At 38.8% G+C, this 14,189-nt stretch overlaps 1 protein-coding gene across 10 annotated transcripts in view; it reads right to left on the bottom strand.

Annotated features, from left to right (window-relative positions):
• Positions 1 to 14,189, bottom strand: part of TTC13 (tetratricopeptide repeat domain 13) — an 80,719-nt gene that overhangs the window by 14,212 nt on the left and 52,318 nt on the right. For all 10 annotated transcript variants that reach the window (XR_013377592.1, XM_077894528.1, XM_077894527.1 and 7 more), the window contains 5 exons: positions 9,064 to 9,194; positions 8,384 to 8,516; positions 7,254 to 7,346; positions 4,500 to 4,583; positions 3,634 to 3,718 (listed from right to left, as the gene is read on the bottom strand). Coding sequence is in view for 9 of the 10 variants with exons in the window: in XM_077894528.1 (XP_077750654.1) it covers positions 3,634 to 3,718; positions 4,500 to 4,583; positions 7,254 to 7,346; positions 8,384 to 8,516; positions 9,064 to 9,194 (526 nt within the window). In the remaining variant the exon portion in view is untranslated. The remainder of the gene's footprint in view (positions 1 to 3,633; positions 3,719 to 4,499; positions 4,584 to 7,253; positions 7,347 to 8,383; positions 8,517 to 9,063; positions 9,195 to 14,189) is intronic.

Here is a 14,189-nt window from a genome sequence, read left to right as displayed (position 1 = left end):
TCCTTCCATTAGCATTTGCCTGGTATACTTTTTCTCCCTCCACTTTTTAAATGTTATCTTGTTAGGCATTGTCTCCTGTAAACAGCACGTAGCTGGACTTTAAAACACCAATCTGAAATCCTCCATCCTTCACTACGGGATCAATTATAATGCCACACTGACTGGTCACTGCCATTATGTGCATTTCTTACCCGCCCTCCTCTTTTTTCCTCCTTTTTGAGTTAAACTGACTTTGTTGTCTTTATGCCTTTCCTTCCCTTCTAGGGATTTAGAAGATTATACGTCTTATCTCTGTTCTTGCAGTGTTTGCCTTCAAATTTTTAATATAGATATTTAAACGTGTCTTTTCAATATCATGGGTTAGTCAGTGATTGTATTCTCTCACGGAAAAAACGAATACCTTAGTAACAGTTTTACTTCCTTTCTCTACTTCCTTCAACTTCTAATGTTGATATTATCTAGTACTTTTTTTTTTTTTTAATTTTTATTTATTTATGATAGTCACAGAGAGAGAGAGAGAGGCAGAGACACAGGCAGAGGGAGAAGCAGGCTCCATGCACCGGGAGCCCGATGTGGGATTTGATCCCGGGTCTCCAGGATCGCGCCCTGGGCCAAAGGCAGGCGCCAAACCGCTGCGCCACCCAGGGATCCCTATCTAGTACTTTAATTGCAGATATCTATATTTTTTTGACTACAGGAATTCATTTCATTGGCTTATTTGTTCACCACGATTTCTTATATCTGATGTTTTCTTCTTTCTTGGGCTTATTTTGTGAAAGTACATATGTCCTTTAATCATTTTGACAGAAAATCTAGGCTTGATGAAATTCCTAAATGACTGTTTGAAACTGTTTTTATTTGACCCTCACACCTGAACACTGGAACAGTGGGTTCAAATAAATTTCCCTTCATTGTCTTCTAGAATCCATTATTGCTGGAGGGAAGTGGGACATCCATAGAATTCTCCTTGCTTAGTACTCTTTTCTGGAAGCTTGAAGATGTTCTTTTTATCTTTGTGTGTATTAAAATATACATAACATAAATTTGCCACTTTAACCATTTGGGAATGGCATTAAGTACATTCACATTGTTTGCAACCATCACCACCATTCATCCACAGAACTTCCCAAATAGAATCTTCGCCCCCCATTAAACACCAACTCCCCATTTTCTCTCCCGCCAACCCCTGGCAGCCACCATTTTACCTTTTGTCTCTATGAATTTTACTCTCTAGATACCTCATGAGTGGAATCATAGGGTATTTGTCCTTTTGCAACTGGCTTATTTTATGCAATATAATGTCCTCAAGCTTCATCCACATTATAGCATGTATAACAATTTCCTTCCTTCTCAAGACTGAATATTCCATTGTACAGCTAGAACACATATTATTTACTCATTCATCCATTAATGGACACTTGAGTTGCTTCTACCTCTTGGCTACTATGAACAATGCTGCCATGAACATGGGTGTATAAACAATCTTTTCAAGTCACTGCTTTCAATTCTTTTGAACATAGAGTTGTGTTCAACTAGAAGTGGAGTTGTTGAAGTGGAGTTGTTGGGTCATAGGCAATTCTATGTCTAATTATTCTGAGGAACTCTCTTTAACCTTGAAGTCCCCCAATTTTTTTCTTTTGAAAATTTTATTTTTTAATTTATTCTTTTTTTAATGTCCATCACCCATCCTCCTTGTTTTATTTTTTTCTTCTTTTCCTCTATGATTCTCTGTTTTGTTTCTTAAGTTCTGCATATGAGTGAGATCATGTGATAATTGTCTTTCGCTGATTGTGAAGTTCCAGAATTCTATCAGAATGGGTCCAGGTGTCAATGTTGAACATCATGCTGAACATGCAGGGGGCCCCAGACTGATCTTTTCAGCTCTCTACAAGCTTTCCTTCCCTGTCTTGTCGATTAATTGCTGTGCTTATCTTCCTTCTCTCCTTTTTTTTTTTTTTTTCTTCCTTCTCTCCTTTCAGGATTTCTATTAGATAGGTCCATTCTTTATCTTCTGTGTTCATTGTCTCTCATAGTTTATATTTGTCTTTTTACATACTACATTCTGAAAGAATTTATTGGTTTGATCTTCTAGCTCATATATATTTGATATTCAGCTGTCTTTAATGTACTAGTCTAACTATCTGAGTTTTTTTTAATTTATGAGAATTATATTTCTTTTCTATTGCTTTTATCTGTCTATCATATGATACTGGCTCAAATCTCTCAGGAAATTAACTTATGTACTTTCTATTGAGATAAAATTTACATACAATGAACTTCACATGTATAAGTCAATGCATTTTGACAAATATACACACCCATGTACCCATTTATTTCATAAAGATACAATGTATTGCCATCATTCTAGAAAGTTTCCTCCTACTCCATTAAGGTAAATCTCACTCCTCATAAACCATCATTGTTCCAACATCTATCCCCATAGATCAAACTTCTTATAAATGGAATCATACTCTTTTGTATGTGGCTTCCTTTGCTCACCATCATGTTTCTGAGGTTCATCCGGGTTGCTGTGTGTAGCCGTCCCCTTTCTCTGTTTTGTTACTGAGTAGTGTTACACTGCTGGCCTCCCCTGAGAAATGATGGCAGACTCTTGTAAAATTTCTTGATCTGGAAGACAGCCTCTGGGCAAGGAAAGCTGAGAACTGGCACACGAACCTTGGGCCATGTATAAAACCCAACTTTGACTTCATTCACCATGTAGATAAAGGGGGCGGGACCCCCACCTGGGTCCCTACTGGGCCTCACGATGAGACTGTGGATGCCACAAAGCCTTGTTCTCTGTTCTGCATCCTGCTAAATGAACCAAATGCTGGATTATGTTTTGTAAGCTGATTACCAGTTTGAATCTGAGATCACTGACTTTTGGGTCCTCCAATCTTCTTTTGGTTTTTCTATAGTTTCCGTGTCCCTGCTGAGATTCTTCTTCATTGTATTCATGTTTTCCTTTAAGGCCTTGAACATGTTTTGAAGCAAAGACTTAAAAGAGCTAATTCCAGGGCTCAGTTGGTTAAGCGTCTGCCTTCAGCTCAGGTCATGATCTCGGGGTCCTGGGATCAAGCCCTGCTTCAGGCTCCCTTCTCAGTGGGGAGCCTGCTTCTCCCTCTTTTTCTGCCCTTCCTGACTGCTCAGGCTCTCTCAGGCATGCTCTTTCTCTCTCTCAAGTAAATTTTTTTTTTTAAAAAAAAGCTAATCCCAACTTCTGGATCACCTTGGGGTCTAAACTGCTTTTATTTTTCAAAGGTTAGTCACGTTTTCCTGCTTCTTCATTTATCAAATAATTAAGAAATCTAGATCATGTTTCCTTCCTTTCAAGGGTATTGAGTTTTGTTTTGGCAGGCAGTCAAATCACTAGCAGATCCATTTAATCCTTTCAGGCTTGTGTTTTTTTCTCTGTTAGGATGATCTATTTAGAAACTGCCTTTGTCCCAGGATATGAACCTTATCTTAGGTGGTCTTTCATCTATAGTGTGTCCTTTCTGGAGTTGTAATGAAATACTTATAGCATAATATTAATAAACATGCATTTAACAGTTATGAGTTCTTTTTAAAAAGTGCTCTAGTTTCTTTGTTTTTTCCTAAAAACACCTCAGAGAATTTGGATGATAAACTTACCTTCATAATTGGAAGAAGGTCTTCTACTTTGTGTACCTTTTCCAGAGCTTCTCTAACTTCCAACAATCCTTTAGGATTATTAGCTCTTAAAAAGAGAGAGACAGAGAGGGAGATGGCAACTAAAATTAATAGAGAAATGTAATAGTTAATTACATTAACTGCTATTTCCTTTAATTTAAATACATCATCCTCAATTATGAGCTCAATACTCAAATGGTGGGCCAGACCAAAAGTTTCTAGACAATGGGATGGTTTGATCTTAATGAATTTAGAGCTGCATATAAGAATTAAGAAAACAGGTAACAGCCCATCTGGAAGGTGAAACAGGGAAAAGCAGAAGGGATTGTTAGCCTATGTTTGTATATACATGTATGGCTCTTAGATTGGCCACAAAAGCTTGATTCTCCTATGCTATCTCTGAAATTAGAAGTGAATTTTTTTTTTCTTTTCTAAAGTTGCTCAAATGGAAGTACCCTGTTAGGTTTTTATGCCAACTTTACATTTACTTGTAGATAACTATCTATTCAGAAATCTTTTTCCCCCATTGTTTTTCAGTATTATATCTCTATCATATGGCCTTTCAGGTCAGGGAGAATGAACATTATGGCTGAAATTCCTAATAAAGAAACTCAAAGAAATGCCTCCTACTTTTTAGAGTAAAGAGATGAGAAAAGTCACAATATTGTAAGATTAAAAGGTTGTCATTACTGGAAGGTTTTATAGGCTTTGTGATTCTAAACACTATAAATACTTGATGTACCTTGTTTAGTCTTTCAGTAGGCTTAGTTTTCAAGTTTCGCAAATATAACTAATGTAAAATGTATCAAAGCTAGTCGTTACTATGAAAAAGAAAATTGAAGGATTACCCATGATAAACAAGAATTCTATCTTTAATAAAATGAAGGATCTTCTCAAAATATTCCAGGTATCTCATGTTAATCACCTGACCCCTGGAAGAAAAAAGAATTAAGAATCTTTTTACAAAGGAATATATCCGAAACCAGAGAGAGCCATGAGAATAACGTTAGCAAAAAGGTTTGCAAAATTTGCCTGTTTGCAACCAATGAATGGAACAAGCAAAGAACTGTCTCAGCAAGATTGCTCGTCAGCTTTTGTAGCTTTTTCTGGTAGGAAACACCAAATTCAGCCTTGGAGATGCCAAAATGGGAAGAAAAATCCTCAAGTACTTATATGATATTCAGACTTTTATAGTAATTTCCTTTTATGAATTTTTTCACTTTTTCTCCTTGCCCTTGATTTCTTCCCATAGCATGATCTGCTACCAGTCCTCCTTGTAGACTAGCTCACACACAGCCTTCATCTCCTCTGCCCACTCTAAATATTATTTCACCCACATTTCTATCCCCACCTCTGAGTTTTAAAATTCTCTCCCAAAACTTCATGTATAGCCAACATGCTGATGTACACATCCAACTGACATGTGTCTAACACGTATGCACCCAGTTGCTCCCTGGGCATCACTCCCTGGATTCACTAGAGTCACCTCAAGTCCATAATTGTGAACAGGAAGTCACTTCTGTACCCTGCACCACCCCCGGCTCCAGCACCAACATGGCCACCTACCTTCTGTCCTACTGTCACCCAGGCTGTTGGAAGGACCAGGCACCTGAGCCAGAGGACCGCCTCCCTTGATTCCCCATGCTCTCCCCGATTTCTAACCCACCACCAGTGTCCCTGACTCAACATCCTCAGTATCCGTCTCGTCCCCTCCCGCTCACTTCCACAAAGCTCTCCAGATCTGCCACTCATTCACCTGAATTATTACACAACTTTCCAGCCATTTCCCTTCCCTCCAGAGTCACCACCCTCTCACCTATTCTGCCACCTACAGCCAAAGTGATCATCTGAAGGTGCAAATCTGCTCTGTCATTTTTCTGCTTACGATCTCTGAATGATCTCTGAACAGCTCGCCATCATCCTTGGGGGGGGGGGGCGGGGACAAAAAAGCCTTAAGTGGGATACAAAGTTATTTATATTTTGGTCCCTGCCTGTCTTTCAAGGCTCAATTTCTGATACTCCTTTATTTTATTTATTTTTTTTTTTAAATTTTTTTTTTTATTTATTTATGATAGGCACACAGTGAGAGAGAGAGAGGCAGAGACACAGGCAGAGGGAGAAGCAGGCTCCATGCACCGGGAGCCCGATGTGGGATTCGATCCCGGGTCTCCAGGATCGCGCCCTGGGCCAAAGGCAGGCGCCAAACCTCTGCGCCACCCAGGGATCCCCTGATACTCCTTTAATTGCAAACTAATCACCAGTCGTAATGAATGAGTCATACTTTCCTGACCACGCCTGACTCACCTGTGGGTCCACACCTCATCCACCTCTCCACTTCCCATCCTCCCAAACAGTTCAAGCATCACCTAAAAGCTAGATTGGACACCATTCTTCTGTGTCCCCCTGGCATCCTGTACACATGACCACCATTACTCTGAACACACTACATAACAGTTCACCAGTCTGTCTTTAGTAAGCTACATCACTAGACAGTGGCCTTCAACTAAAGCCAGCTGAGTCTACCTTATAAATGTCACAAATTATTCTGTAAGAAACAGGAACACACAAGTCACAAGAAGAAAAGAAATTTATTTTCTAAAACATAAAGAAATGTATAAATGACATTTCCATTAAACTTAAATGTCAGAGCTGTAATAAATGATATTTTGATTCAGGCTTCTGGATATAGAAGCAATTTAGACATGACATAACTACCACATTTGTAAATTTTATCTAAAACTAAATCCATGGGCAGCCCAGGTGGCTCAGCGGTTTAGTGTCGCCTTTAGCTCAGGGCATGATCCTGGGGACCTGGGATCAAGTCCCACATCGGGCTCCCTACATGGAGCCTGCTTCTCCCTCTGCCTATGTCTCCGCCTCTCTCTCTCTCCCTCTGTGTCTCTCATGAATAAATAAAATCTTCGAAAAAAATAAAAAAATAAAAATAAATACAACTAAATTCATGGCTCCACTTGAAGCTGATTTTTTTTTTTTTTGAAGCTGATTTCTTTAATATTTTCTCATTATTTATTTAGAGGGTGGCTAAGCACATGAAGGTGGCTAAGTCCATGTCCCTAATTTGCACAGCTTCTGGACAAAGCAGAAGCTCTCCCATTAACCTGGTTCACCCTTTCAGAAAGGCTTAGCTACCAAAGTGTTACTGAACCAAATCCTCTGTATGTTGGGGTTTTGGAGATGGGATAGGGGAGCCCTACCCCCACCTTGTTCAAGAATTCTTTGGGCCATGCAACACTCTCAGGATGTTACGGTAAATGTAACGTTCTCCATATAATTACTTCCTGTGATATTTTTAGGACCCTTTAAAGACTGACATCCTAAGCAAATATCTGCAGTCTTTCCTCCAACTGAGCTGTCATTGAGAGAAGAGCCAGGAGAAGGAGGATGGCCTGTACTGTATTTATTTCTTCGTGCAACCGGATTAGCTGAGAAGAACGTAGGCAGGATCCTGCAGGTGCAGAGCTGATCTGTGTATACCTTTGCCAAAAGGTCACCAGGAAAGGAGCAAGGGTTGCTCATGGTCTCCATGACCTATTTAGAATAAACTCCTGTGAAAATGGGAAAGATGCACAAAAGGTTCCTACCTGATTAAATTGATGTGGTTGTTAAAACCTCTGCTAAGGCTTCGTGCTGGCATCTGATCTAACCACAACACTGGCTGGTCTGGGTCAGCAATTCTGTAAAACAGAGCTTGTTAAAGACAAAGACCTTATAAAACCTATAAACATTCAAAAGCATGAACAATAAAACATGAGAAGTCTTTGTAAAAACGAGGAGAAAACCGTTGCTCAGTCCGTTACATCTAAAAATATGCAACACCACCCTGCAGATTCCAAATAGATGTTCTAATTGGACCAAGTAGTAAGTCCATACAGGTTTACTAGAAGGGCAGTATTTATCCCATATAAATGAATATCAATGGTTTCCCCCACTAAACTATAGCTGGTTAGGTGGGCACACACTCCAATGTCAAAGGACTGGTACACCAAAGTTCATTTGAAGGTACCATGGATCATGACATACTCTTTCAAAGAGACTGCTTTTGCCCAAACACTTCATTTAAAAATATGCTTGGAAATTTGATAGCACTCAATCCCTATATTTAATAAATATTAGTTGAGTGTATTTCTTTTTTTTTTTTTTTAAGATTTTATTTATTCATGAGAGATACAGAGAGAGAAGCAGAGACATAGGCAGAAGGAGAGGCAGGCTCCTGCAGGGAGCCGGATACTGGAAATGATCCCAGGACCCCCGGATCACACCCTGAGCTGAAAGCAGACGCTCAACTGCTGAGCCACCCAGGCTTCCCTACTTGAGTAATTTCAAAGAATAATGATGCCCGCAATTTCTGACAAACTGAAGACAGGAAAATGTAACTTATAAGGCCTACTGTTAGTGAACAAAACAGGACTCAAAACCTGTTAACTAAGTGGGAAGTACAAGCTTTCAGTTATGAAAATAAGTCACGGGGATGGAAGGCACAGCACAAGGACCACAGTTAGGGATGCTGTAACACTATGTGTGGGACAGATGGTAGCTACACTTGTGTGAGCATGGCATAATGTACAGACTCATCGGATCTTTATGCTGCACACCTGAAACTCATGTAATACTGCACATCAACTATACTATTCAAAAACCTGATAACTAGAGAAGGTTTCTACTGTTTTACAATGATAAGGCTTCTAGTTTATTTTCACTTAAAGATTAGTACCGTCTCCACTTTACTGCAATGTCAAACATGTCTCTCCACTGCATTAGCCGTGTTTTCCCATTCATTCGAACTTTCGAATTGGTCCATGTACGCTGTACAGCTTGCATGACCTCTAACGCTGCCAAACCCATGGCTAAAAGAAGGAGATATTGGAAAAACAAGAGTTGGTAAGTACATGTCAGAGGAACTGATTTTCACCCACTTTACAGAGTCTCGGTGATAACTCCACAGTCATTGTAGAAAGAAAGAATCCTAAGTATTGGTGATTCAACAAGACCAGAGATCCATTACAATCGTGATGGTCCTAATAAAACTAAAATCTCCTGTGGAAACTAGAAGCACCCCCAAAGTTGTCTCCTCCCAGCTCCGCCTCCTAACAAAGCAACTGGAGGTTTAAATTCTCCCTTACTCCCACACTAAGCAAACCTCTCCCGTGGATAAACTGATCCACAGTGATGACTGAAGACCCATGTTCTACACCTATATGATAGCAACAGCACAAAAACCATGCTGGGGCAGTCTTCTTTCAGAATTCACCGTGAATGAATCTCTACATTTTTGTCCTGATCAAATAGAGATTTTGAGTCAGCACAAATAATTTTTTTAAAAAGCCCAACATGGTTTGGCAATCCTTGCTCTTATGTCAGAAATATTTCCATTTTCAGACAGTTTCAGAATACCTCTGTGTATTCTCTTGTTTGGCAGGAAACCAGGTGTTTCATATTGCATCAGTGATCCCAGACGATCAGCTACACAGATCAGCTCTTGTACCTCGGGCTTATAACTCTCAAAATTCTGGTGTAACACATCTCTGGAAGAAACATTATACATATGGTAAGGACTTTTACAACAGATGTCTGGTAATCCAATTTCACCTGAAAAGCAGTCACTTCCTCCACTGGAAAATGAATCCAGAAACCTATGACCACAGAATCTTTACTTCAGTGCTTGGTATCCAACCACACAAATTGAAAGATGGAGTCTTCATGCATGTGTGTGCACAATTATTATCATATGCTTGTGAGTAACAGTGGTAACTAGAGTGCTATTCAGAAGGCACCTATGACCATTATTTGCTTTATAGACTTCCCCAGAATACATAACCTGCATGGACTATCTTTATAAACAAGCAACCAAATCTCTGCCCTGTCTATCCCCTACCCTTGCCCCAATTTGTGTGATACCAAGCGTACTTGGAAATGGCCTAGGGGACTACCAGGAATTGTTTAGCTGCCAACCTATTTGAAGACTACCTAACAACATTTCCAATTTTTTTTTTTTTTAACATTTCCAATTTTAAGTTATAGGTTGTGTACAGGTCCCCAAGATCACCCTCCGGTTCAGTAATTCACTAGGAAGACTCACAGGACTCTGCACAGCTGTACTCATGGCTGTGACTTATTACAGCAAAAGGACACAAGCAGTCATCAAAGGGGAAAAAAGCTCACAGGGCAAAGTCCAGAGGAAACCAGGCGCAAGCTTCCAAGGGTCCTCTCTTGGGAGAAACGCACAGGATGAACTCCCCCCAAGTGAAATGCTGCTAAACAGGGAAGCTCATTAGACACTCATTGCTCAGGGATTTTATCAAGGGCTTGATCATGTAAGTAGCCTCTAGCTGGCGAGAACCCAAATTCCAGATACCCAGAAGGAAGTAGGTGTTTAGCAAAGACCACGTTGTTTGTATAATCAGCTTAGGTACAGTGAGCCACTCATCACCTGTGGGAATGGTGCAACGCTCCTGAAATCCAAGTTCCCAGATACCACCCAGGGACCAGCAGATTGTTCTAGGGAAAGCAGTGTAGGCCTGCCATATTAATGCTTTTCTGCATATAGATAATCCTCTAAAAAGGGGTGGCAGAGAATATGTATAACCTCTTTCACCAATCAATTTTCTTTTAATACTTCTGATTATATAATAATTGATACACACAAGAGACTACAACCTCACTACCCAATTTGAGAACTAGAACAATTATGTCATTCTATTTGTATGCTGCCTTCCCCATCCTATCATCCTCTTGACTCCCAGCGAGACAACTTATTTTGAATTTTGTGTATGATTCCTTTTCTTTTTAAAAATTAGGTTCCATGTGTGTGTCCCTAAAGAATATATTCTGTAGTTTTGCTTATGAACTTTATGGGAAAAATAGATACTGTAGTTTACTGACTTGCTGTTTTTACTCAACTTTTTATTTTACAATTAACCCACATTGTTGCATGGATTGTTTGCTTGTAATATCCCACCATGTGCTGGTATCACTTTTATTCACTCTTCTGTTCATGGCCTTTTGGGATGATTTCCAGTTTTCCGTTTGAACAAGTACTACTATCAACTAGTACAGACCTCCTGTTGGACATGCACACAAGTACCAGGTTTCCTACTAGATATATACACAGTGGTAGACTTTTAAGACTGTGGAATGTACAAATGTTTAATTTTACAAGATTGTGACAAACTGCTGGCCAAAGTGTTTATAGCGATTTCAACTCTCATCCAAAGCATATAAAAATCTTCCTTGACCCCTGCTTCTGGTCAACATTACTATTATCAGACTTTATAATATTTGCTCATCTCGTGGGTGAAAAATGTAGTCAGGTGTATTTATGAGCTGAAGCATCTTTTTCTATGTTTATTTGCCATTCATGCTTTCTGTTGTTCATGTCCTTTGCACAATTTTCTCCTGGTTGTTTCACTTCTCTTTTCAAATTCGTAGAAATTTTTCATAAATAGTGGATACTAACTTTGGGTATTTAATCAGGTTGCAAGTACCTTTTCACAGTTCGGACTTATCTTTTTTCACTGTTTATGGTGTCTTTTGTCAAACAGCAATTCATAGGTTCAACACAGTCCAATTTACCAGTCTAAGGTCTACACTCTGTGTGTCTTAAGAAAGTCTTTTCCACCTTAGGGACCCTGGGTGGCTCAGTTGGTTGGCATCCAACTCTTGATTTTGGCTCAGGGTGGTGACTTCAGGGTCCTGAGATCCAGGCCCCCGTCAGGCTCTGCACTCAGTAGGGAGTCTGCTTCTCTCCTTCTCCCTCTCCCTCTCTTTCTGCCCCTCCCCCTACTCATGCCCACATGCTCTCTTTCTAAAATAATAAATGAATCTTTAAAAAAATCCTTTTCTATCTTAAAATCATGAAACTATTCACTTCTATTTTCTCTTAAAATGTAAACAAATTTGCCATTCATATTTAAGATTTTCATCCATCTGGAACTGGATCACATCTACACCATCATAAAAATCAATTCAATTTTTATCCATATGACAACCTAATTGTAGCACTCTCACTAGATAAGTTCCCCTCTGATCCATGGGGATCATGTCAGCCATTTATCTAGGTTCTCCAGATAATGCTTCTTAGCTCTTTACTGTGCTTCTTTGGTCCACATGGGCATCTCTGAACCAATACCAATCCATCTTCATTACTATGTTATATCTTGTTTTCTGGTAGAATAAAAGAACCTTCCTCTCCAAGCCTGGACATCATCTTCAGGAGTATCTTGATTACTCTTGGTCCTTTGTTCTTCTACACAATTGATAGAATTAGCTTATCAAACTCCTCAAAAAACTTTTGAGATTTGGAATGGCATTTTAATGAATCTATAATTAATTTGCAGAGAACCGGGGCACTGGGTGGCTCAGTGGTTGAGCATCTGCCTTCAGCTCAGGTCATGATCCCAGGGTCCTGGGATTGAGTCCAGCATCGGGCTCCCCATAGGGAGCCTGCTTCTCCTTCTGCCTCTGTTTCTGCCTCTCTCTGTGTGTCTCTTTGAACAAATACATAACATCTTTAAAAAAAAATTTGCAAAGAACTGACTCATCGATATTATTAAACTTCTTATTCTTAAACACAGTATTTCTACTTGAAAACAAGTAACTTACTTGTTACTCTTAGTAACTTAGTAACTTTCAATAAAATTTTGTAATGATTTCCATACAGGCTTTGCACATTATTTGTGCATTATTTGTAAGATATACTCCTAATAAATACTTATTGCTATTACAAATAGCAATTTTTGCTTGTTGCTAGCATACAGAAACACAAAAAATTTTATAAGTAAATTAATTATAATCAACCACCTTGCTAAACATACTTCTTATAATTTGTTTGTAAATCTTGAATTTTTTTTGTAAAAAAAAGTCATGTGATCTGCAAATCTATATAACTTTGATTTCTTTTTCTTCTGTTATGCATTGCCTAGAACCTCTATTTCACTGCTGAAAAGAAGCGATGATTTCAGGCTTTTGGTCTTGCTCCTGATTTTTATTTTTATTTATTTATTTATTGCTCCTGATTTTAATGTGATTATATCTAACACTTCATTAAAATGATGTTTGCCACAGGTTTCTGAGAGTTACCATTTATCAGGCTGAGGAAATACAGCAGTCCCCACCCCCATCCATGGTGTGCTTTTTGCAATTTCAGTTGCCTGGGGTCCTCTGCAGTCCAAAAATATTAAATAAACAATAAGTTTTAAAGTGCACATATCTATTATGTATATTGTCATAACTGTTCTATTTTATTATTAGTTACCATTGTTAAACTCTTACTGCGCCTACTTTATAAGTCACACTTCAGCACATTTCAGGAAAAGACATGTTGCAGCTGGCCCAAACAATGTTTGTGGTGAAAGCATGGGACCTCTACCATCCTGCAGTTGAAAATCTATGTATAACTCTTAATCCCCCCCAAAACTTGACTACTAACAACCTACTGCTGACTGGATTTTTAATAATAATAAAAAGTTAACACATTCTTTGAATATGTATTGTATACTGTGTTCTTAGAATAAACTGAGCTACAGAAAACATTCAGAAAATCATAGGAAAAGAAAATACATTTCTAATACTATATGGTATTTATCCAAAAAACATCCACATAAAAGTGGATCTCAGCAGTTCAAACCCTTGTCATTCAAGGGCCAGCACACAGGGTTTAGTACTATCCGTGCTCAGGTATCCACTGGGCATCTGGGGACATGTTCCCTACACATAAGGGGACACTACTGTACTTTGGTTTTCCAGTTTGCTAAGAGTTTTAAAATATGAATGGTTATCTTTTTTCTACTGGTTTTTCTGTATTTGTTGGCATAATTAATGTGGTTTTTCCCCTTTAATCTGTCAACTGGCAATTATATTTATACATTTTCTGAAGTTAGATCACCTTTTCATTCCTAGGAAAAACCCAATTTGGTATGATATTACCTTTCTTATACAGATGAATTTGGATTTCATTTAGTATTCTTATGCTCACACTTAAGAGAATAAGAAAGGCCTCTAATGTTCCTTTCAGGTACAACCATCAGGTTTGGTATCATGGTTATATTGGCTTCACAAAATGATTTGGAAATACTACCTTCTATTGCCCTGAAAGTTTGACAGAACACTTCTGTGATACCACTTGGGCATGGTGATTTTGGTGTGTGTGGGTAAGTGGGGATATTTTTAAATACAAATTCTATATCTTTAATGATTATAGAATTATCCAGGCTTTTTACTTTTTCTCACACTTTGATAAATTATAATTTTCTAATTAGTCCATTTATTTTTTTGTGTTTAAAGTTATTTGCATGCGGGGTTCCCTGGGTGGCTCAGCGGTTTAGCGCCTGCCTTCAGTCCAGGGCGTAATCCTGGAGTCTTGGGATCAAGTCCCACGTTGGGCTCCCTGCTGGGCCTGCTTCTCCCTCTGCCTGTGTCTCTGCCTCTCTCTCTCTGTATCTCTGATGAATAAATAAAATCTTAAAAAAAAAAGATGTCCATTTAAAAAATAAATAAATTTGCATGTAAATTTTCATGGCATG

The sequence above is a fragment of the Canis aureus genome, chromosome 4, assembly GCF_053574225.1.
Source record: "Canis aureus isolate CA01 chromosome 4, VMU_Caureus_v.1.0, whole genome shotgun sequence".
Lineage (NCBI taxonomy): Eukaryota > Metazoa > Chordata > Mammalia > Carnivora > Canidae > Canis > Canis aureus.
The sequence above is the reverse complement of the archived record's forward strand: the minus strand, read 5'-3'. Positions and strand labels throughout refer to the sequence as shown.